The sequence below is a fragment of the Desmodus rotundus genome, chromosome 2 (genome assembly GCF_022682495.2).
Source record: "Desmodus rotundus isolate HL8 chromosome 2, HLdesRot8A.1, whole genome shotgun sequence".
NCBI classification, from domain to species: Eukaryota; Metazoa; Chordata; class Mammalia; order Chiroptera; family Phyllostomidae; genus Desmodus; species Desmodus rotundus.
In genome coordinates, this window is record NC_071388.1 from 164,986,199 (window position 1) to 165,011,990 (window position 25,792).

General features: G+C 35.7%; 1 protein-coding gene across 2 annotated transcripts in view; it reads right to left on the reverse strand.

Annotated features, from left to right (window-relative positions):
- Positions 1-50: 50 nt before the first annotated feature.
- SESTD1 (SEC14 and spectrin domain containing 1) overlaps positions 51-25,792 on the reverse strand; it is a 96,727-nt gene continuing 70,985 nt past the window's right edge. For both annotated transcript variants that reach the window (XM_053918812.2, XM_053918811.1), the window contains 8 exons: positions 21,671-21,865; positions 21,038-21,152; positions 19,488-19,647; positions 15,657-15,738; positions 14,823-14,945; positions 13,895-14,086; positions 11,554-11,675; positions 51-7,402 (listed from right to left, as the gene is read on the reverse strand). In XM_053918812.2, the coding sequence (XP_053774787.1) occupies positions 7,273-7,402; positions 11,554-11,675; positions 13,895-14,086; positions 14,823-14,945; positions 15,657-15,738; positions 19,488-19,647; positions 21,038-21,152; positions 21,671-21,865 (1,119 nt within the window). In that variant the 3' untranslated portion in view covers positions 51-7,272. The remainder of the gene's footprint in view (positions 7,403-11,553; positions 11,676-13,894; positions 14,087-14,822; positions 14,946-15,656; positions 15,739-19,487; positions 19,648-21,037; positions 21,153-21,670; positions 21,866-25,792) is intronic.

Below are 25,792 nucleotides of genomic sequence, written 5' to 3' on the forward strand. Positions count from 1 at the left end.
CAAAGTGATAACATATCAAATAAATACATATCCAAATCTGCTGCCATTAATTATAGTTTTTAACATTTTATTGCATTTACAATGTATAGAACATTATAAGGATTTACAGTAGAAGCCAAATATCCCAGCCCTTAAAAGCTGAATAGGAAAGACTGGATGAACCGTACATAGATATCTGTGAACATGAGCATTGGAAACATAAACATTACAATAATTTTACAGGTTTATACAAGTTAACTGTTATATGTAATAGAACAGGTGAGAAGGGTAAAACAGTAAATAAGAAAGTCACTAGAGTATGAAATAACTATAGCTGGATGGTACTGAATAAAGAGACATTGCAAATATGACTTGTAAACCCTAAAATGCCCTGCAAAAACATAGCTATCCTCTATGCACAACTGTGAGGTAGAATTCTTCCCAGCCAGTTTTCTGGTTTCTTTACCACCATTTGGGGGAACCCGTCCAGATGGTTCTCACACTGCTGTATCTGGAACTGACTAGTAGTACATGTTTTTTATTACCCCTTCTGCCCCCATTGAACAGACATAATCTTTTCTGCTTGATTATCAATCTTATTTTAACTAATGAAAATGGGTGGCAAAAGTTAGTAGCAGAAATGAATCAATGTGGTTTCTTCTAGTGAACGTATCACCACACTTGGATAAGTGCTTTAATCTCTCAAAAACGGAAACCAATGCTAAAATTTAAGGTACAGGAACCCCTTGGGGACTGTTTCGGGCAGACAGGTATTTGCTTCCCTCAAATAATACCAACTGCCAACTGTGAACAATATCAATTCTATCCCAAACCCATTTCTAGTATTTCAAATATGGACCATAAAAAAAGTTTACACCTTTCTACACATCCAAAAATATAGTGATAATCCAACACACATTACAACCACATTGGAAAAAGGTATGGCAGTTTCTTTTAAAACTACCCTATGACACAGAAATTCTAATCCTAGGTATTCACCCAAGAGGAACGAAGTCCTATGTTCACATTAGACTTAGGTTAACAATAATCATAGCAGCTTTATCTATAATTGCCAATACTGGAAACAGCCCAGGTATTCATAAATAAGAAAATGGATAAACTGCACTATAGTCATACAATAGAATACTACACAGCAACAAAAAGAAATGAACTGCTAACACACCCAACCACCTAGATAAATCTCTAAAACATAGTAATTCCAGAATAGTACATGCTGTGTGATTCTATTTACACAAAATTCTAGAACAGACAAATCTGATTTATCAGTACAAAAAAGAACAGTGGTTGCCTTTGGGGGTTGAGTAGGGACAAGGGTTGACTGGAAAGGGCCATGTGTGAATTTTTTGATATTATATTTTGATAGCATTGTATGCATTTGCCAAAACTCAGTGGATGTATACTTAAGATTTCTACATTTCGCTGTATGCTAACTTTATATAAAAAGCATAAGCAAGTATTGAACTCTAGTGAATGATGTGATATGCTGAAGTATTTAGTATGAAGTGTAGGATGTCTGTAATTTAAAACACATCAACAAGTGATCTGAATTGATGAGCTGGACGAACAGGTGTGTGACAATGTAAGCATAGTTAATGGAAACTAGCATTGGATAGTGACTTTGAAAAAATGTTTATAATAAATAAATAAATAAATAGTTGGTGGGAAAAATCCACGGTGCAAGCTTACTGAATAATGCTGAGAATTTCAATATTGATCCCATGGCAATATAACCATCAAATTCATCTAATCGGTGTCAATTTAAAAACTTAAGAGCTTGTGAAAGGACATCACTGAGTGTGAAGTGAGCAATCAGTTCTCAGATCTGTGCTGGTTCAAAATTGTCAGTGATATTACGATCCCTCACACCTTTACAAAATACAACACATATACTGACCATACATTTTACACCCATCTATTGGCTGTGTAGACTAACATAAGAGCTAAGTTGAAGATATGGTCTCAAGAGAAAAATCAAACTTAGAAATTGTTTTTGCCATGATTTCAAAACTGAAAAAGAGTAATTATCAGAAAAGATGTGTAGGCCCAAGACATGATGTGAGGCTTGATCTTAGTGAACAGGTCCCTATTTTCTGAGTGAAAGGACATCTGAATCATCCCCTCCTGTCTCTGAGGGACACATTTGGGGACACTCTATGGAGATGACACTTTACTTGGAAATGCTTCTAACATGACTCTGGGATTCACTAAGAATGGATTTAGACTTCAATAGATCTTTATCAGAAATAGTTTTCCATGGGCTTGACTAAAAACCTCTTAACACTGCTTTTACCTCTCAGTTGGTAACTATTTTTAGTTATCTGTTAAGAATTTCTCTATCACCATATATAAGCATTATACATACTGCCCCAGAAGAGTTCTTTTAACAAAATTAATCTTGATTATTTAAAAAATTTACTCACTGCTCTCAGAACATTTAGTCATAGGTCTGGCTTTGCTTTGATCTCCAAATCCTTCATGTTCTAGTACAGTCTCCTTTGTCTTTTCTTGAAGCACACAGACTAGGCCTGTCAAGTTTCCAAGTTTGATTTAAAACATTAGTCATGCTATTCAGCATCACAGCTGTGAACTGTTTTCATTCTTAAACATGCTCATACAGTTATGCTGTCTAATGGAGTAGCCCTAGTTCTATCCATCGGTATTACAGGATCAGTCTTTTTTTTGTTATGATCACTACCAAAGTTTATCAAGATTTCTGTTCTCTAACAGTTCTTCTCTAAGGTTTCTCTTCATAACAACACTAAGGGTGGTCTCAAGTCATGTTTTTACCTATTTGGACACTTTATAAGTATCTTAACAGTATTGTGCTCTTGTTTCTACAGATTGGTGCTGACTCACTAAGAACCACTCCAAGTATGACTTCCTTTTACTTACTTTCTTACTTACTTATTAATGAAATTGTGCCATGTCCTGCCAACCTCAAAGCAGGTGATACTCCTCACTTGTCTTCCATCTTGCTGCTCTATTATCCTGCCATAAAAAGAGTTAATCTGTCAGATTTAAAAGTCTTGTTATTTACTGGTGAGCTCACCAACCACACCCTTAGAATTTTCAGTACGCAGTTCTGAACATAGGGGAGATGGAGCTTAGGGAGGCAGGGAGGTGAGCATAAACAATGTGGCATTCCTCCATCACCCCGTGACTGTCATCTGAGATGAGAGCAAAATTAAGGAATACCTTGTTTTCTATTCTGAGAAGATAATTATGGTAATAATACCTTCCGTTTTGGATAACATCTTAGTTTTCAATACATTTTTAAATATGATTGCATTTCATTCATGCTTGATATTATTTGATATGATGTCTCTAATTTACAGATCCAGAGAAGTTGTTTAGCAGTTTTTACCAAGGTCAGTAAATGGCAAAGCCAGATACTGAAGTCAAGTAGTCAAACTATAGTTGTTTTAGCTTTTACGATCTGTACTATTCTTGCTATCATTTATGCTTCTTAGCAAAACTACTTTTCAGTAGCACATACTATGATCAAATAATATCAGATGTTAAATCTGCACTTCATTTTGCCTTATCAGTGTATTTGCTACCCTACACAAGAGTATTTTCCACTATCAACAGAAGCTTTTTATTTTTAGAACTGGGAAGTGGTTAAGCTTGCTAATTAGGTTAACTATGTGCAGCTATTTTCCAGCCTACCTTTTTAATCCCAGAGACATTTTCCTTTGAGGGTTTAAGCAAAGATACCTCCATCATGGAAATACTGTCATTGATGATATTTACTGATGTTAGTTTCCTGAACCATTTTTAATAGGCTCAAGATGTGGAGGATTTTAGCAACCATGCCATGTTTAGTTTTTATTAGTTTTTCTTTTACTATGGTCTTGTGATGCAAAAGTACATAGTAATACTCAATCTCTCTGGCAAGGAACTTAAAATGCAGTACAGAACTCTGGATTCTTTCTCCAAAAGCTGACGGACAGTACAGTGAGATAGGGTCAGCTAATCTCACAATCACACCACTGGTCACAATGGGTTTAGATCCTAAGAGTATAGTTTGCTCGGCACTATCAGAAAATTAATGGTCATGTTCCTATTAAGCAGTGTGCCACAAACTATAATAATAAACTAAATAGCACACCATTTGTCAACTGATAGGGCAATGAAAACAAACAACACACACACTAATACTGGGTAACACTTGGAAGTACTGGCCAATTAAAATGCCTATAAAGTGAGAAGTATCCAATCTTCTCCATAGCAATGAATCCTAGACCTGAAATCAACATCCTAGCTGGCAGGCTGAGCAGTTTCCTTATCACAGATGTCACCCCAGCAGAGTAAGGTCATCAACCATGAGGACTGGGAATAAAGCCAATTTTTATCTGTGATGAAGTTATCATCTTAGCATTTTAATGCTGCTGGGCTAGACATGTGTCAATAAATGCCAAAACTGCAGGGAGTGAATTTACATAAGAGGAAATAAATACATAATAAGGAAAAAAAGTCCCCCAAACCAAACAAACAAACCACAACAAAACTAGCCCAATTAACACTTCAATAATTCCCTGAGATGGGCTAAAGTAATGTGGAAAGTTGTGGCATATATCAATTAGAAATGACAGTTCTTTCTCCAGTTTCCAGCCAACGTTTTTATTATGCACAAAAAACCTTGTGATATCACACAGATTGCAGTTACTTCCTTCACATGTGCTCTAACTGAACTATGAAAAAAATCACATTAGGGCATTGCTGGGTTTTCATTCATAACTGTATGTGTATATAAAGACATACAGAAAGTAGCAGCAAATTTATAAATGAAGAGCAACAATATTTCTGGTAAAAACATATTTAGCGTCATCTGAAATACTCAAATTACAAATAACAGTTCTAGGTGTTACCTTATTTTCTTTTGCTGTACGCAAGATAGCTTAAGGCATATAAAAATTAACTCATTTGATAAGCAGGTGAGTTGATGGTAGAACTATGAGTCTCATTACTTACAACCAATCCTTTATTAGCAAAATCTTAATGAAAGCATTTTAACTACTGTGAAATTCAGTAGAACAAATAGTTATTGAGTACAACTGAGTAAATTAGCTAATATCGAATTATCTAAAATACCAAATGACTTCTTTATAAGTAGATTCACTTGTAACTCAGTCTTAACTTTAGAAAATATGTTCAAAACACACATCAGACTACAATATGAGGGATTATTACTAATGCCTATAAAGACCATTCGCATACAGGGAAATCGAGCAACTACTATGTATGAGCAAGTCTGGGAACTCAAGACCCATGGGATTATTTCCTTCCAAAGAGCTTTTAATGTAGCAGGAGAGCACAAAGAATGGTAGCAAGTGGTTAGCACCATCACGAAGACTAAAGTGAAGAATCACCAAAGTTTATACTCATAGAAGTTAAGCCCTAAAAGACTGAGGATTATCAAATATAGAAAGAACTTCCTGGCTGTTCCCAGAAGCAGTGGTAGCACAAGACAAGGAGGAGCATTTGAATGCTGCCCCCAGATTTTCTGGCATGTCTAACTAGAAAAAAGGCTGCACCTTTAACCAAAATTGCTCCAAGAGGAGAAAGATAAAAATATTATAAATAACTTCATCTAGGTTAAAAGGACATTGAGATAAAACGGAAACCCTGAAGATGATATTATGAAGACAGAATCTGAGAGAGCACATTTGTAGATACATGTTAAACAGTGATGTGACTGTACTCACAGTTATGGCAGAGGATAGTATCTTCAAGGGAGGAGACATTGCCCAGGAAAGGTTGCTCAATGGTGTAAATGTTGCAGAGACAAAGGAGGATAAGAATGCAGACTGAGAACAAAGTCATTCAATGCACTAACTGGGAGCCCATTTAGAGCAGTTGCAGTACAATGCTGTGTAGAACCAGACTGCAAGATGCTGCGCAGTGAGCAGTGAGGATGTAGAGGCAACGGATATGGACTTCTCCAAGAAGTCTGGCAGTGTGAAGAAGGCTAGAGGAACCAGCAGGTTCAGAGGGAGCTTTTTTCATTGGAGGATACACGAGCATTTTTGAAGAAAAGGAACTAGCATACAATTCTTTGCATAATTTTATATTGATCACAGACTAAAAAAGTTATTTTTAATCTTTTTCAAAAACATTTTCTGAAATAAAAATTGACACAAAATTAAATTATATACATTTGCCATTTAAACTTTATATAAACTTAAAAGCACTAGCATTTTATAAATTTTATTACTAGAAGTTGCAGTTTTTGTATTAGGCTAGTTCAGAATTTTGCTCTAGTCTATCTTGACAAATTAAACTTAACAATTGCTACTTTAGTTTCAGAAAGATAACTGTGACTTATAGGATCACATGTAAGTAATTATGTATGACTTCTTCCCCAGCCTTCTTCCTCCAAAGACAAAGTATCTTGAAGGCAGTTAATAATTTGGATAATATTTTTCAAGTTGAAGTAGAGAAAAATTTGAAGTAATATTTCATTATGTGTAAGTTCTTAAAGATCTAAATTGTTCTTCACAATTTATTTTTTCATGACAAAACATGCTTACTTAATATATACACATGCGTACATACAAACTTCCTGGCTAAAACACATGCAACCAACTTGAAAAAACAAATAGTAAACCACCCTCACAATCCTAAGAATGCCCTTAATAAGGTACTCATGTTTGGAAACGGAAATAGGATATAACCACCAAATTAAATAAGATGCTTAAAAGAAACCTTTTATTAAGCACAAACAACTTTTAATACATTATCAGTACAAATAGAAAAATCTCTTTTAATGAATATGTCAAAGATCTGAAGGTTTTCTTCATACTGACATGATAAAAATAATCAATTTTGAAGAATAATTACAAAGTAAAATTTTGAGGACACCACTGTTTACTGATAACCGTTTAACTATAGCCTAAATTTGCTGATCACCTGGGGAGGAAGGGCAACCATTTTTATATAGAGAATTCCTAAACTCTTATTAGCACCATTCAAAGCTTATTATCAGTTGTTAACAAACTGACAGGTCAGGTAAAGCTTTAAAGCAAGTTTTCAGTGCAATGTTTACAGTTCCTTCTTTTAAGATACTTGGAGTCTATGGTCTCAAAGCATATTAAATAATTATGCCTTGGTAGTTGCAAGGTGTTAACATGTACAGAGAAATGTGTAATGAAAAGAAAAGAGGCATATCTTGGCTGTGAAATGTATCTTAATGTATTGTGGCTAATGCTATAGTATGCTGACGACATGCGGGATTATTATGAACGCAGATCTCTGGGAAGCTGGTAGCTATTAACTCTCTGTGGTCATCATTTCAGGATGTCTCAGCTGCTGCCTTTTGAGACCAACAAGTTTCATCCTGTCTCTGATATGTTCTGCAGTAGAAGCCATGTCACTCGGACTCCCAAAATATTGTTCAGTTCTGAAAAATCAAAACAGAAAAACCCCAGATTAATACAAATCCACTGACCACATCAAATGCAAAAAGAAGCAAAAATTACTATCTGTGATATCTGTGATAATAGTTCCTTTGTAGACCATACTGTTTATCTTTGAGTAGTAATGCAGTAGGAGACACATTTTTTAAATGGCACAAATTATTGAAGATCTTGAGACAAACATATTAGTGATATAGATGTCATATGTGTACTCAGGATCATCTCAGTAAGCCAATGCAACCAAACGATGCAACAATAAACAAAACAATGTAACATTGGAGATATTTTGTTTTTCTATTTCGGGTCCATAGCATACACAAATATAAAGTCTGTATGTGCACTTCAGTGCTAAGGGCTATGTACACTAATTGTCCAATACAGTTGGCAAGTAAAATATCCATTTAATGGTAAGGCATCGTTTGGGACATTAATAGATAAAATCATTTAATTTTATCCTCCTTACAAAGACACTGTATTCAGAGTCACAAAATCTGAAAAGTTCCTGAAAATTACCTGGTCAAGCTCTTCATTTTTTAGATCAGAAAACTAAGGTCTAGAAAATTAAGTAACTTAACTAAGATGACAATGGAAAAACTAAGATTTGAATCTGGGTCTTCAAGTAGTGAATCCAGAAAGACCATCCATTTTTGAAATATTTTTCCAGGAGAATATTACTAAAGATAAATCTGAATAATCTTACTATCAAAATTTATGTGACACAGATTATCATACAAAATGGAATAACAATTCCAAATGTTAGAGGTGATGGTTGTGAAATTTGAATATACAATATTAACTTATTCTTTTATCTTAAAAGGATGAGGAAATGACACACACACTATTTGTGGAACACAGGAGGGCGAGCTCAAGCGAAAACATCAGGGAAAGATATTTCCAGGCTGACCTGAACAGAAAGGGAGACTGACAAGTGGCTGGGAAACATAGAAATAGGGGCTTGAGCGGGGGAGGGGTGTAGAATGGAACAAACAGAAGCAGCACACTAACATTTATAAATTTTAAGATTTATTCTCTCGTATACACTGCAGATGTATAACATGACTTCAGGCTATCTCTGATTGTATCACTGGAGATTATCTACATATTAGGCTATAAATAAGACCAGTATTTTTTCAAGGGAGAAACAGTCTATCTTCTTTTAAAAATATATATATTTCATTGATTATGCTATTACAGTTGTCCCATTTCCCCCGTCTTTATTTCTCTCTACCTTGCACACCCCCTCCCACCCTCATTCACCCCCCCCCGCCCTTAGTTCATGTCCATGCATTGTACATATAAGTTCTTTGGCTTCTACATTTCCTGTACTATTCTTACCCTCCCCCTGTCTGTTTTCTACCTGCCATTTATGTTACTTATTCCCTGTACCTTTTCCCCCATTCCCTGCTCCTCCAGATGATAATCCCCCACGTGATCTCCATTTCTCTGATTCTGTTCCTGTACTGGTTGTTGGCTTAGTTTGTTTTTGTCATTTAGGTTCAGTTGTTGATAGTTGTGAGTTTGTTGTCATTTTACTGTTCATATTTTGATCTTCTTTTTCTGAGATAAGTCCCTTTAACATTTCATATAATAAGGGCTTGCTGATGATGAACTCCTCTAACTTGACCTTATCTGAGTAGTACTTTATCTGCCCTTTCACTCTAAATGATAGCTTTGCTGGATGTAGTCATCTTGGATGTAGGTCCTTGCCTTTCATGACTTGGGTACTTCTTTTTAGCCCCTTCTTCCCTGTAAGATTTCTTTTGAGAAATTAGCTGACAGTCTTATGGGAAATCCTTTGTAGGCAACTCTCTCCTTTTCTCTTGCTGCTTTTAAGATTCTCGCCTTATCTTTAATCTTAGGTAATGTAATTATGATGTGCCTTGGTGTGTGCTTCCTTGGGTCCAACTTCTTTGGGATTCTCTGAGCTTCCTGGACTTCCTAGAGGTCTATTTCCTTTGCCAGATTAGGGAAGTTCTCCATTATTTTTTCAAGTAAGTTTTCAATTTCTTCTTCTCCTTCTGGCACCCCTATGATTCTGATGTTGGAACCTTTAAAGTTGTCCTAGAGGTTCCTAAGCCTCTCCTCATTTTTTTTGAATTATTGTTTCTTCATTCTGTTCTGGTTGAGTGTTTATTTTTCTTTCTGTTCCAAATCGTTGATCCTGGTTTCCTTCCCGTACTGTTGGTTCCTTGTACATTTTCCTTTATTTCACTTTTCCCTCTATTTTGCAACCACACTCAACCATTTCTGTGAGCATCCTGATTACCAGGGTTTTGAACTCTGCATCTGATAGGCTGGCTATCTCTTGGTCACTTAGTTGTATTTTTTTCTGGAGCCTTGACCTGTTCTTTCATTTGGGCCATATTTTTTGTCTTGGTGTGCTTGTTACATAGTAAGGGATGGAGCCTTAGGTAATCACAGGAGGCAGGGGGCAACCCACGTCGCTGCATTGTGGAGCTATACGTTGGGGAGGGGTCCAAGAGAGAACAGCACCTCTTGCTCGGCTCTCAGCCAGCTTTTGGTCACTTCCTCCACTACCCACAAGCAAATTGGGCCCTTTTGGTGCTGATTCCCAGTGGGTGGGCTTGTGTATGGTCTAGGACCCTGTGGGTCCCTCCAATGAACTCTCCTATGAGGCTGGGAGTTTCTCCCACCACTGCAACCCCCACAGGTGTTTTCAGTCAGAGGTTTGAGGCTTTATTTCCCAGCGTTAGAACCCTGGGTTGCGTGGTCTGTCTCGATCCCTTATTGTTGTTCCTCCTGGTTTGTCCACACACAAATGTGGGACCGCCTGCTCTGCCAGCTGCCACCTTGCCCAACCTGGTCCTCCAGCCTCTGCCTTGCCACACGTCCTCTCCACTCCAGCTTCCCATTGCTGCCCCTCCTACCAGTCTCCATGAATGCTTCTTCTTTAACTCCTTGGTTGTCAGACTTCCATACAGTTTGATTTTCCTTCAGTTCTGGTTGTTTTTTGTTTTTAAATTTGCTGTTGTCCTTCTTTTGGCTGTGTGAGGAGGCACAGTGTATCTACCTACGCCTCTGTCTTGGCCGGAAGTCCTACCTTCTCAATATCAATTCCTAATAATCATTTGATGTTCATGACACAGCAGTAGTTGTACCGTGTGCCATATTTATTTTAAGTAGTTTATACAGATTTACCTCACATAATTACCCTGACCCTATAACCTGAGGAGGTATGAATCTATTCTTAGGTGAGAAAATTGAGGCATAGGAAAGGTTAAGTGGTTCTTCATAAGTGGCTTACATAGTGGTGCTGAGATTTTAACCCGAGACATCTGGTTAGAATCCACAATCCTAATCATTACACTCTACTAAAATGTAAGGAGAGATGTATTCAATCATTTGGTTTCCCTATTGTTTGAATTAAATAGCATCTGGATTACCTCTAAATCCTTTTCACTAAGAAGGTCTAGATCTTCAGGGATAAAGCTTCTTCTGATTCATTTACTGGCCCATTTATTATTTGCATGAGTTTCATATTATTATCATTGACTATTTGAAATAAAAAGAAACATGGGAATCAGAATCCCATCATTTTACAAATGAAGAAACTGGGATTCCACATAGCGCAGTGAAAACAGATAGGTTTGGAGTCAGAAAGACCTGACATTGTATCCTAATTCTACTTGGAGGCTGTGAAATCCTGGGCACCTTATTTAATATTTCTGAGCCTCAGTTTCTCCATCTGTAAATCAGAAATAACCATACTGGCCTGGCTCTGTTTGGTCAAAAGTAATAAAGGTGATGTTGAACTTGGTGCCAGGAACATATTGACCTCACTAAACATTAGTCTCCACACATTCCCTGAATGATGCCCAAAGTCACCCTACTCCCCATCATCATTTAGCCAAGGCTAGAACCCAGGATGTCAACCTAGGCAATGATCTTTCTTCTACAACAAGCTGTCAAGAAGCAACACATTTGACAATAGCAAGTATCATGTACTACTGTTGCTAAGAGCTGAGTTTGGATTTCTTTTCATTTTAAACCAGTTCATTGCAAGAACTAAAAATGTGGACCAAAGCTAACTGACTTGGCTTTTTAAACAAACATATTTTCCTCTCTTGAAGATTTCACTGGTAAAAAGACATAAGTATAAGACCATGCATCATACCCATCAGGATAAACTACAGGAACAGTTAATCTATCCAAAAGTGATTTCCCAACTGCTTCAATTTCATCAAATTGCTCCTCATCATGAATAGCTTCAGGTTCTTCTGGACAGTCTTGCAAAATCTGCAACAAAACAGCAACATCAAGAGACAGAGAAAGGAAATAAAGCTCATGCAAATTTAGTAGATTTAATGAAGGTGTTATATTTTGTTTTATTTTATCATTTTCATGTACGCTATTGTACAAGATTGATCTATTACTGGCAAAACTGGCTCAAGAAAGTCAAACAAAATGAAATATATAATCCCTACTAATACATAACTGGAGTATGAAAAGGTCTATAGTGATTTCCAAGAAAAAAAAAAAACTAGACAATTATTTGGAAAGAAAGCTCATACTGTACTTAAGAAGTACTCTTTTACTCATTAAGTAACTATTTATTGAACACTTATTATATGTTTATTTAGTGCTTGGGATATAAATGAGACATAGATTTTGATCTCCAGGTATTTATATAAATATAAAACAACATATACTTCAAGTACAAGCACATAGCTGATGTGATGATATAGTTACACACTTCATAGTTATTTTAGAAACTCATTTGCTGACTTAACTGATGTAAACTGATATGATTATAATTCAAATATAGGGAAGTTCTACAGCCATTGATATTATTTTCTTTTCCCTTAACTATTACCATTTAAATTAAACTACCAAAAAAAAAAAAACCCCTTCAAAATTTGGGGAAGAGAAAAGAAAAAGTACTTATTTTTGCAACTTCTTTTTTACAATATACTTTACTCAATCCAATCGTGTTTATTTCAGTATTACTCACTGAGAACATTTTTATGTTCTAAAATTCTAGAGTCAATTTAGATATTTTCATACTGTACTATACAATTTGTTTATAGTTGTTATATTCACACTTACTGGTATAAAACCGAACACAGAAGAAAATAAAATCTGATAACAGAAGGTTTTATCATAGGTTCACACAGCAAAATAACCTTAAGTCAAGTATATTATAAGCATGATAAAGGCCATGGAGTAGAAAGAACAGAAATGTTAATCTTCTATCAAAAAACTACCAAACATGTATATTCTTACATGACCTCTAGATTTTAAAATGTCCTTGCTGGCACCTTTAAAAAGCAGTACCCTAAAAGGTTTTCAGTGCCAGTCCTCACCCTTGGACAGGAGGGAGGGGCAGCAGAAGCAGTGTGTCGAAAGGGACTAGGGGCGCCTCTGAGATGCTGGTAATGTTCTGTTGTCTGCATAGTGCACTGATGACAAACGTGGGCTCACTTTGTTAAAATTAACTGACCAAAACATTTATGATCTCTACACTATGTTAACATTCTATGTCAATAAAAAGTTTCCATTTAAATAATCAGTAGATGAACAAGTTCACCCATTTTGCATATTTTTATTCATTATCATTATGTCTATTCTAAATGAGAACACTGACCCTTGGAGTTTAGTGACCACCTCAGAAATTTACTACGAACACTGCCCAACAAATGTAGTTCATAAAACAGACATAAACTGCTTAATTCCTGAGGATTCTGGCAACATCTTTTCTGTTCTACAGATGAGGCTATCATATTTACAACTGAGGTTTCTCATATCCTAAACTGTACTAAACAGGTCCTACATAGAAACTTTCATTTTAAGAGAGCAAAACAAAGTTAACTACAAAAAAAGCTCCTTTCAGAATGGAAATGTAAAGCTCAGGTGCTATAAATTTTCACTATTCTGAGTTTAAAAAAAAAAAAAGTTCTATTGAAAATTGCCCAGGAATACTGCATATTCATTTCTGGTTTCTGGGACTAAATAATTCATTAAATAATAAATTTTAGAATTACTCTTTAAATGATAACACATGAAAAAAGCTTTTAATTTTTATCCTTACCCTCATTTTAGTTGGACAGACTATTTTAAACATTAAAAAATTTAAAAGTGTCCTTTTAAATAACTCATGACAATTTATAGCAGTTGTCAAAGCATAGTTTCCTTTCCTGGAACAATGAATGATACAGGAATCATGACATCCTAAAGAATGGACAGCACCTTCTGGGCAGTAGGTCTGGGGAGGAGAGAAGCACCGCAGACAGGGGACTACTGAATGGTTTTGAATTTCTCTGACCATGGTACTCCACCACTGGTATCAATCACTAAGAGAACTGGACTTGAACTCTCTAAGACAATGTACCTAAACACACTTTAAACAACACATTATAAATTTCTTAAAAATTACATCATATAATTAAATTATTAAAATTAACATATTTTAAACATACACAATACTATTGTGACCACAGTTTTTTAAAAAAGCAAACCTTTTCGGCATTTGAATGAAATGCAACAGCCATTTCCAGCCTATGTACTCTCTCCTCAGATGCTATTGTAAACTGCTTCCACACTCTGTTCAGTCGAGGAAGTGTATCCCCAGATGATCGAGAAGTACAGCGCAGAGACTGGCACAACACAACTGTGGCCTGTAGCAACTGTCTTCCATAGTCATAAGTGCTCTAAAAAATAAACAAACATCAAATTGTAATAAAAGAATTCGGAAAAGAGGGATGGCAAAGTGTGCAGGAGGACTCTGGTTGGCATTAAATGACGCCACTGGATATCAATACCCAATGACTCCACTGACACTTATTACCGCAAATTGTCAGCATGCACAAACAATGAAGGGGAAGCAATACTTTAGTTAGTTTCCAGTAAGTTTCTTTCTTATTCTGTTTTCCCCATCCCAGTCTGCTCAGTTACATGAGTCACAAAGAATGTCTGTTCAGTCATTAATTGAGACAAGTGGGTGAAAACAGGCACTTTATATTCCATATATAGTAAACCACAACTGTTAGGAAATTAATTAAGATACTTTCCACAAAAACAACAAAAAAATCTGTGTTGTTATCTAACACTGATGATATGCAGAAACTGGGGTTTTTGATTTACTGATATTAATATATATTTTATGTTAACTTTCATGAATGCATAGTTAGATTGCCTAAAAACAGTGCTATAATATATAATACAAATCTCAGGGAGCATACAGAACCTGTATTCAGGGAAAATAAACCCTCTCAAGTTTATTATGCAGGCTAGTTTTGATGCACCAGCTGACATTCTTGGTTCCGTGATATTTCTGGAATAACATAACTAACCTTCTTGGACTTGGAGGGTTAAGTTACATTATAATCATGCAGAAAGCTACTCAAACACTGAGCTTGTAGAAAAGGAAGATAATCAGTTCTGCACCTGTGCAACATCAACAAATTTTCTATGCTTTTCCAGTAAAACTTTCGTTTCCTGAGCGTCATCGCCCAATCTGATATGGGTCTTAAGCAGCGCATCCAGAAGTTCACTTAGCCATTCTACTGCCTAAATGAAAAGAAACAACAGTGAAGCTGGATTCATAAGTCTCTGCTTATTATATCAAAATATCATATTTATAAAAAAGCATATCATGTGATTAGTTTACTAGTTATACCTTAAGTTTCTAACAGCTTATTTCAATCAATGACAAGCTATAGGAATTAATGATCTTGCCTCCTACTCAATATTTTTAAAAATCTAAAGACAAAACTTATTAAAGAGAAGCACTCTTTCCAAATTACCACATGATTTATTTTAATAGATCATATGCTTATATAATCTAGATCTTACTGAATCTCATTACAGATTTATGTTGTCATTTAAAGTCATAAATTTCCTCTATGTCAAGCTGAAATGATGTTCTCTTATGCTAACTACAAAAAGATAGCAATTGTTTACCTAGTTGAAAAACATCCTTGAGGGTTAAAAAGCAATGTACTATCCAGCCCTTATTCTGGGATATAACTGATAACAAGTCAACAATAATAAATAGTAAATAACCCCAATTTCTAGCTCATTAGAGGATTTCATGAAGAAGGTAAATCAAGTGAAACCAGTAAGATAACCAGGGACATAAGACTTCTATTATTTCAACAGTATAAACTAGAATCTGACTTAATGTTACTTTCTTAGGTCCATGAAACATATACTTTGTTTATAGTTAGGTAAAATCAATCTTCTAATTAAAGTCAAGTACATAACGTGCTGGATCCATACCTGGGCAGCATCTTCTTCACATTTAAATAACTGCACCATCTGAAGCATCTTTAACCTTCGTACATCTACCATGTCTTCACATCTAAGAAACACAACCATAAGTTCAGAACAGCATTTTAGATTTGTAGCATCATTATCTGGCACACACATTCTATAGTATACTGAAATATTTAGTCCAACACTATGGAGACTATTTTGTATTGATTTGTAATAATTTTAAGGATATCTATATCTATGTCACATCAAAACTTCAAAATACCCGAACGATGCTGAACCCCAAACCCTCTTGAGAACAACATGGATCCTGCAAAGGACTGAAGCAAAGCATAAACGCAAGTAGTACACTAAAACCCAAAGATCTGCTTGTCAATCATTGTTAAACTAGCTTCAAAGATAAAAGTGCAAAGTTTCTCAAATACTAATTTAGAAGATGATGTTCAAGGAAATAAAAAAAATTAACACTTTTCATTCCATTACATTACTAAGAGTAATATCTAACTTTGAATAAAAAACCCACAAAAACTCCACCTATGTCCTTAAGAAGAAAAAAACTATTGCTCTCTGGGTGTACAGAAATACAATATAGAGTACTTTTAAACTTACTATGGTCTGCCTGGATGACACACAGACTAAAGTTTTAAGGTGACTTGACTTAACTCAGCTCTGATCCATTCCCTTCATTCACATGCAAGTCTATTATGTACTTCAGGTGGGAGGTAGAAATCTCACTGCAATTCCCAATACAAATAACAACTTAACCAGGAGGCACTGGGCTCCACTATAATTAATGTTCTTAAAGAAGACTTAATAACATTACAGACGTCATTGTCACAAGGCTATTTTTATAAGGATGTTCTAAATAAAATCCCATAGCATACTGTTAAAATGAAACTTGGTTAAAGTAATTCTACAAAGGACTGAAGGGAAATGATGATGATAATTATTTCTAAAATATGAAGCTAAAAAACAATGTAAGGCACTTTAATGATAAAGATGGTATCATTCATATATTCAACTCATTATCATGTATTGAGCAATGTGCTTGGAAAAAAGTAAGACACAGTCTCTAAGATGGTCCCATTTTGGGAGATGGATGTTTAAATAAACAATGTGATGTTAATGTAGAGCTGTGTAAAGGATTTATGGGAGTAGGGAGAACCAGTGACTAACTTGTCTTAGAAACCTAAAAAGGCTTCCAAGTATCCTCGAGTCTCAAAGAAAAGTAGAAACCCATTAGGCAGAAAATGAGGAAGGAAGCAGTCTAAATCATGAACGCATCAAACAGCATGATGCACTCAGGAAAATGAAAACAATTATATGGTTTTGGGGTAAGTTACAGGAGATGGGACCACAGGATTCGATTATGGTTTCCTACACTATTCCAAGGAGACAGAATTTCATCTGAGAAAATAGGAAGTCACTGAGAGAGGTTCTGTACAAAGAAATTGTGTAATTAGATATGCTCTTGTGTATAACAGAATAGAGAGGAGCAAGACAAGGCAGAAAAATACTGAACAAAGAAATGTCCAGGATAACAAAAGAGCAGAACTTCTGACATTTGATGTACTTACGGATGAGGAAGAGTAAGGATTTTAGGATAAACCCCAAGTTGGGCAGCTGCTGGTAACTTTCCTAGACAGGAAATTACAGGAGAAGAGCAAGTTTTGGGGGAGAATGATTCCAATCTTGACATACTGGTTTGATGAGTGTCTGGGGCATCCAGATGGAGATACTCAGTAGGTAAGTGGAATTATGGGCCTAAGCACAGGAGAGGGGTTTGCGTCAGAGCCATAACTACTCAATTGTGATCATATTAAAGAAAGCCATTAAAGTAGTGAGACTGTCCAGGGAGAACACACAAACTGAGAAGAAAATCTGGCTTCAGAACAAACCATAGAATCAGTGACATCAGTTAGAGGACAAAGGAACAGTGAAAACCGAGAAGAAACAGCACCAGAAGGAGTGCCATTGAGGGTGTTTTCAAAGAAGACACAGTTGTCAGGGAGTTTCAAGAAGGGAAAAACTCAGTTGTGTCTAAGACGATTCAGAGCGGTCAAGCAAAGTCAGGACTAAAAGTATTCCTGGATTCTGAGCAATCAAATGCTTATTATTATGTGGCAATTACAAAGTCATTGGAGACATCAGCAAGAGCAAATTCAGTGAAATGGTGTAGAAGTCAGATTGAGGAGGGTGGGAAAGTAAATAGAAGTGAGGAAGTAGTATGAGTGTAGATGAGACCTTCAAAAAACTTAACTGTCAAGAATGAGAGCACTAGGGCTAGAAGAAAAAGAGAATTGAAGGGGAACATATATACATGTGTGTGTGTATTTTTAAAAAAATAGGATTTCAGCATTTAAATGAGGGACAGGGATCAGAGTAGAGAATGAGAGTCAATGGAGTGAGGAGACATGAGGGTATACGAAAGGACTGACTCTGATAAGAGCAGAGCTACATCACCTTTTGTGATGAGAATGAATAGTGAAATGGATACATTTGCAGATATGAGGGTAGAAGAATTTCTGCCTATTTTCTCTGTGATGTAGGGGGAAAGTTTCTGTAGGTTTTAAAAATGACTTTAAAATTTCTAAGTGTGCAAAAAATTTTCATACAAGTATGCTAGATTGTGTATACATGCATAGATAATTTAATCCATCACTTCACAATATAGCCAGCCCTCTGTATCTGTGGGTTCCAAATCCATGGATTCAACCAACTGTGGATTGAAAATGTTTGGAAAAAAGTTATGCAGTTCCTGATGTATACCTGTAGTAAATATTATAGCGATTTATTACAAATGAAGAAACTATTTCAGTGCCCTCACTCCGTGGTTTTCATGGAGTCCTCTTAAATGGAAAAGCATTTGTCATTTTTCAACAGATTCAGAAAAAAATAGAGAGCGAGTGCAAGGTAGAGTTTAACCCTGGAAATATTCGCCGAAAATATTTTACGTTGTTCCTGATGTGTACTATGTAGTTAGGCCTATGGCAGTTGCATCTGTACTGAACATGTACAGACTTTTTTCGTTATTAGTCCCCAGTAATAGAGTATAACAACCATTTACATAGCATTTACATTGTATTAGGTATTATACATAATCTAGAGATCATTTAAAGTACACAGGAGGATGTACACAGTTATATAAAAATACAATACCATTTTACATAAGGGATCTAAGAATCTGTGAATTTTCATATCTGCGGGGTCCTGGAACCAATCCTCGCTGGATGCAAAGGGACAACCATAGTTTGCAATTGCTATTGCAAATTGAGTTTTCAAAGAATCCTTTAAATTCCTAGCTCTTTAATCAAATGAAACCAAACATCATTTTACCCTTACCCATCTTTTCCATCATCTTACTCTAATAAACATCAGTCTCTAGTCTAATCCTTCTACAGCAAATATGAGAACAATGGATGTCTGACAATTTGTTAGTAAGAAGTTTCAATGAGGAAACAGATCAATGTAGATGACAGCTAGCAGCAACTAAACCAAATGAAAACTGAAAAACTAAATTCTCCAAAAAGGGTTTTCTTAAAGGACAGGAGAATCATAGGCTACATTGGGGACAGGAATGCAAAGTACTTAAGTGTAACTGAAATTCTCACTATTGAGTAAAAGGGAAAAGGTTCCCATTCATTAACTGAACAAACTGTCATAATTTGTTAGTAAAATTATACACAATAATTATTACATTCACCAAAAACTTACTACATATCTACTATGTAACAGTAAAAACTTTTAGTTTGAATAAAAAATATATATTATATCATTTTTCATCTTAATCAATAATATGTTGTCTTAGCAAAAGTACAATTAACAGTCAAACTTTGCCTTTGTTTCCTAAGCTGCATATCTTCCATCACTCCTTGAATGTGGTCCACATTTTCTTTATTTTCAATGGTTACATCCTTTCCATAGGCCCAGGATGCCTGATTGGAGATCTGATCCAGCAGACCTTGACCTTTTTCACGCAAACCTTGCAATCCTACATCTAAAACAAAAGTTATTAGATTTAATCTCTTAAACAACGGAAGTGTTTTCCCTCCCAGTAAGCCCTCTAGCAGACACTGTACTTGGATTCCATTAAACTATCTTGCAATGGAGTCCTCCGAACATTTTCAGCAACAAAATCTCTTTAAATGTGACTCAAACCAGTGTTCCCCTCCCAATGCCAAATCCTCCTTAAAGAGAATTTCAAAGGGGTAAATTTCCACAGATAATAATATTTTTTAAAACTGAAAGCAGGAAAAAAGTATGAGAATTTTTATTTTATTAAGTAAGACTTTTCCATTTTTTCTTTCGTATGCTTTTATATATAGTCCAATTTTTAGGAGAACAAGGTAAATATTTAGTTCCAAAAAAGATATGAGTTACAAGACTTCAAATCACTCACTAAGTTTTATTAATATCACTAAGCAATATTAAAGGATGCTGAACATTCTGAGTATAAGCACTACCAAGTTTATATTCAATGAGAAGCAACACTTAGAATATGTTAGCAATACTGCAAATTAGAGAAATAAACAGGAATTTCTTTTCTTTTTCAAAGAAAAACTGTGCTCAAGAAAACTTCTGACATTTTCAAATAAATTTTGCTTGGCATATTAAATACTAAATATGTGTATCAAGCATATCATCTGTTAAAATAACAAAAACTCTAAGCATAGAAAATACCAATGCAAACATTATTTTTCAAAACCTTTTCATTAGTCCAAACTAGTCCAAACACCTATTACTACTTTCTATCAAACCTCTGCCTTAGGTTTCTGCTGCTTCTCCTATATTCATTCGTCTTTGCCCTTCTGTCCCACTCAATCCACCCCTACTTCCCACTTTTAACATCCACTGTCTACCAGGAATGACCTAGGGAAAGTCACTGTATTTACCACTCTACTAAATGTTAAAGGCCTTAATGTCAAGTGAGAGAACTACACCACTCTCTCCTTAGAGGGCAGGTAATCTTGGCAATATTTCCAATTTGGAGAAACAAATGAACAGAACCAAACCAACTATTTTTTCACAAGGTTAGGATATAGCAACAACAAAAATCATTGCATAAAACACAGTTTTGGGCATACAGTGTTTACCACAAAACACTACACAGCTAATTACAGTTTATGCATGCACTACAAATAACTGTTCATAGTATATGCAAGACATAGCACCTGTAGATATAGCTGGGTAAATAAGAAAGGCTAAAGGTCCAATGAAGGAAGAGTGACTGATCAATTATGCCCTTCAAGGGAAAAAACCTTTTTTATACTAATTTTTCCTGTGTTTCCTGTAAATAATTATGAGTTCAATATGCATGACTTATCTAACTATGGTTAATACTTTTTTAAAAGAACCTCTATGTTTCAGCATTTTTAAAATCTGCTTACCAACACTTTTCAGCTTCTCTTCAAGCAGTTTTAAAGTTTGCTGAATCGATGCTCCATCAGCTGGTGCTACATCTACGCACAACATCCCTAATAAGCCATCCAACTGCTGAGACAACTAAAGCAGAGGGACACCAAAGAGATAACCCTGATGTAATCAGCATCTAAAATGTTTAATGATTAATGAGGTTTATCTCTAATGAGGTTATCACAATTATACTCGAAAAAGACTATGCTGTTAAAAGACAAGAACAGATAATTAGAATACATGTTATCTGAAAGACAGAGCACAGAGATGCATGCACCAGAAAGGCAAAGAAATTATTCAGGTCAGCAGTATAAAAGTTATGAAACTTCCATTTCATTCCACTTGATAAAGCACAAACACTGAGAAACCATCAAAACAAAAATATCTACTAGTTGGGACACTACGTAGATAAAAAAAGGTTTAGTTGCATGCAGACTGACTTAACATTTTTTTTTAAAAATCAAAGATTTTATCTCATTTCCCCCTCCAGTACATTATTTTACTTTTCCAGAAAAATAATTAGGAGACATGCAAACCTGGAAAAATTATGTGCAGATAAGTGTTCAGATAATTTCAAGAAAAGAAAAGCAATCAGAGAAGACACTTACATCTTGGGCAACCCCATGAAATTCAAGAGCTGCTTGTAAGAGATTTTGCCTAAATTCTAGCTGACTGGCCTGTCGGTAACAAACATCACTAAGTTGTTGCTGCAGGGACTTCAGTTCCACAAGATCTTCCTCATCCCCAGCATTTAATAGTGCTGCAATTTGCTGATTAAGCTCCACATATACTGCAAACCATTCCTATAATAGAGACATTACAATAAAGTAAATTAAAGAGAAAATTATCTTTATTTTATGCTAGAGAACTACATCATATTTCCTAATTTCTCCAGATACACTAAGTAACATACAAAAGAATTTTCTTAGGCAAAATTATTTAAATTGAGATGAAAAGTCTCTAACCCCCAACTCCTTCCATTGCAATCCTTGAAACTCACTCCTGCCAAGAGCAAAATCTCCTACGGCCTCATCCTGGCCTCTAAATGTTCCTTTCTCTTGCTTTATGTTGAACCTGTCCACTTTTAGAGAAAGCAGTTAGTCCTGTGCTGTTTTTGTTTTCACAGCTGGCATACCCCAAGCCTTCAGATGAGGGAATAGCTGCCTCAGTTCTTATAACTATTTCCAGACCATTTCTCCAAAAACCACATCTCACTTGAAGTGCATGCTGTGAGATTACGGTACACCTTCCCAACCTTCCCTGTTGCATACTTTCATCCAGATTGTTTAGCAAAGGTCATTGCCTTCCTCTCAGCATCAGCCTTCTTACCGATTTCCACCATGCAGACATCTACCCAACACTGAACTCTCAGTTCCTTGACTCCTTCCCTTGTCTCCAACTATCCTGTCCTCATCCGACCTCAGCTACTCACTCCAATGAGCATAAAATCCTGTATTTATGTAACAGCTTCCCAAATCTCAATTTTAAGAATTCCATTCTCCAACCACCAGCTTCCAGCTCTCCAATTCACATCCTTTAGTATGCTCACTCTTACAACCTCACAGAGCCTACCAATCCATTCACCTCAGAATCTTTTACTGTCCAGCACTCAGGAGCCCTTTGTCCTCACTTCTATCTCTGATCAGAGGGCTCTCCCCCTTCCATCAAATTCACCTGTCAAACCTCAGTCCTACTTTTTTTGCCTACTGTCCCTATACAAACAGGTAAATATGGCTACTCATGGTTCTCCTTTAAAAATTACCAGAAGCCCTGACCGGCATGGCTCAGTTGGTTGAGAATCGATCCACAACATGAAAGGTCGCCGGTTTGATTCCCAGGCAGGGCTCATGCCTGAGTTGCAGGCCCAGTCCCTGGTTGGAGTGTGTAATGCATCGATGTTTCTCTCTCACATCGATGTTTCTCTCCCTCTTCCTCCCTTCCCCTCTCTCCAAAAATAAATAAAATCATTTTAAAAAATTACTATCAAATAGGCCGTTAGCAATCCTACTACATTTCTCTAGTCAATTCACTTTTCCATTCACATGATTATTTTTTTAACTCCTTAAATCTCCAACTTTCTTCTCACCTCTTTACTCTCAAACAGAAATCTAACTTCTTAACTCACTAGGAAGTAATCAGATGAGTCTCTCATCTCACCAACAAATCTGTGACCTTCCCTGCTTCTGTAGCCTTATGCTTCACCCTCCCTACTGTAATAACAAATGAACTGTCCCAGCTCCTAAGGGCCAACCACTTTGCTTGTGTGTTATATGCTATCCTCTGCTGCCTATACAAAGGCTTTGCTCTTGCTATTAATTCTCTTCTCTCTCTTTCCCATCAAGTCTCATTTTTTAATTACATTATTTCCATTAGCATACAAATAATATAAGTATCTTACATTAAAAAATAAAACAAACACTTAAGATGCGTGTTTTACTGTAAATTAAATCTCCACAAAAACCCCTACAAATCCCCCTTAAAGGAGTTCTCTATACTCATTCTATCATTTCCTATTCTCTAATTGTGCTTCCGAATCCTGTGAAACCACTTTTGTCGAATTCTGAGTCTTATCTTAATTGGACTCCTGAGCTGCATTTGACAAAGATGAGCAATTCCTCCTCCTTAAAATGCCTTTTTCTCTTGTTTCCTCAGACACACAGCTCCTTTTGGCCTCCCTGCTGGCTCTCCTTCCTCTTCTTGCCCTCTAAATTTAGGAGTGACCCAGAGTTCAGGTTCCAAGGTTTTTTGTGTCTAAATCAACACTCATTGGGATTGCATGATTTCATCTAGTCCCATGCCTTTAAGTAACATATATTTGGGAGGCTTATAACTCCCAAATTAATATCCTCCATCCTAGATACTGATCACTCAACTAGCCATCTTCATCCAGATACCTCTTAGATATCTAAAATTTAACCTGTCCCCAAAGACACTAATTTTCAAGCCTCCCAACCTACTTTTCTCCCAGGTTTTGCCATCTTAATATCAGCTGCTAAGGCCAAACCTCTGATTCTTCTTACAAGAGCAAGTTTTGCTGGCTTAACCCATGAATCCGACAATTTCTCATTACTTCTACTGCCTTCATTCTATTAGCCTCCTTTCTTCCTATTTTGTTGTTAGTCCCTACTGCCTATTCTCCATATAATAGCCAGTGATCTTTCAGAAAACATTAATCAGTTCTCAGCTAATACATTTATTTTTAGCTTCATTTAATTATGCTTTCAGAAAAAATCTAAAACTTAGTACTTGACTGTTTTAAACACAAAATGGTACATTAAAAGTTTCTCTAAATTCTACTCCTATTAACCAATCAATATGCTAGAAATTTGTCATAATTTCATAAAATGATTCTAATGTTTTAAAGTGTTGACTTCCTTTTACAAAGAGAAAAGAAAGCTTTTAATAAAATATTAGAATATCTTAAACAGCATAAATTAATATACTTATCCTGCATCAACCTATTCTCAAGGTGACAATGCAGTGCCACCTATTGGTTAAAATGGTGCAATTTTCTTTTTTGTAAACCTTTTAGAATATAAAATTTCCAATCTATTCAAAAGTGGAAAGAACGGCACAGTTGACCCTTCAACATCACAGGTTTGAACTGCATGGGTCTACTTATACATGCATTTTTTTTCAACAAATACTGTAAATGTATTTTCTCTTACCATTTTCTTAATAACACTTTTTTCTAGCTTATTTTATTGTAATAATATACATAAAACACATACAAAAGGTGTGTTAATCAACTGTTTATGTTATTGGTATTCCAGTCAACAGTCAGCTACTGGTAAATTTTAGGGGAGTCAAAGTTATGTGCGGATTTTTGACAGTGAGGCAGGGGAGGGGGTTTTGTGCCCCCAATTCCCTCATTTTTCATGGGTGAACTCTACAATGAACCCCTTTGCATCATCCATCTTCAGTAATCATCAACTCAGGGCCAATCCTGTTTCATTGGTCCCAACCAATCTGTGCCACCTCCTAATTCTGAAACAAATTCCAGTTATTATCTCATTTAAAGAAATGAGATCCATAATAAGCCATCATTGTTTCTTTTCTTCAGCACCATGTCTATGAATGCAGATGTCAATGTAAGCAAATATGTCAAGAATGGAAAAAATGCTACATCTTAAGCAGGTCCATGAAACATAGGTTTCTCTGAGAGGGAAGGAGGCATGGAGGAAGGGTCAGAGATGGTGAGGGGAGAGGGAGAAAGGATCTCATCTAATATCAAGAGACTGGTGTTTTAACCTTAGTCTAGCTATCCACCAAAAAACGAACTCTCCCAATTTCTTCATGTATAAAATAAGGTGATTGGTATTAGAATAATGTATAAGATTATTTTTAATTCAAAAGTTCTGAAATTTATTATTGATTTACATTAGCAGTATATGTAAGGTCATGAAAAGGGTCATCCGTAACTTGTTTCCTTAAATTGATTTTAAAACCTTATAAATATAATAAAAATACAGAAACAAGCACCTAAACAGAGGAATCTCTATGTATACCATTTGCACTTTCATCCAACTATATGCAATGTGAAAATGTGCTTTTCAATATGTATTTTTTGCATATAGTTATACTTCTTTCGGGAACTTCTTTAAAATATGTATGTAATCCAATTTTGTGAACTTCTTTATAATATAATCTAATTTATAACTGCATTTATTCCTCTTGGCAGCTTTTAAAAATATAAAATATAGATAAATCCTGTCTTTAAGATCCTCATG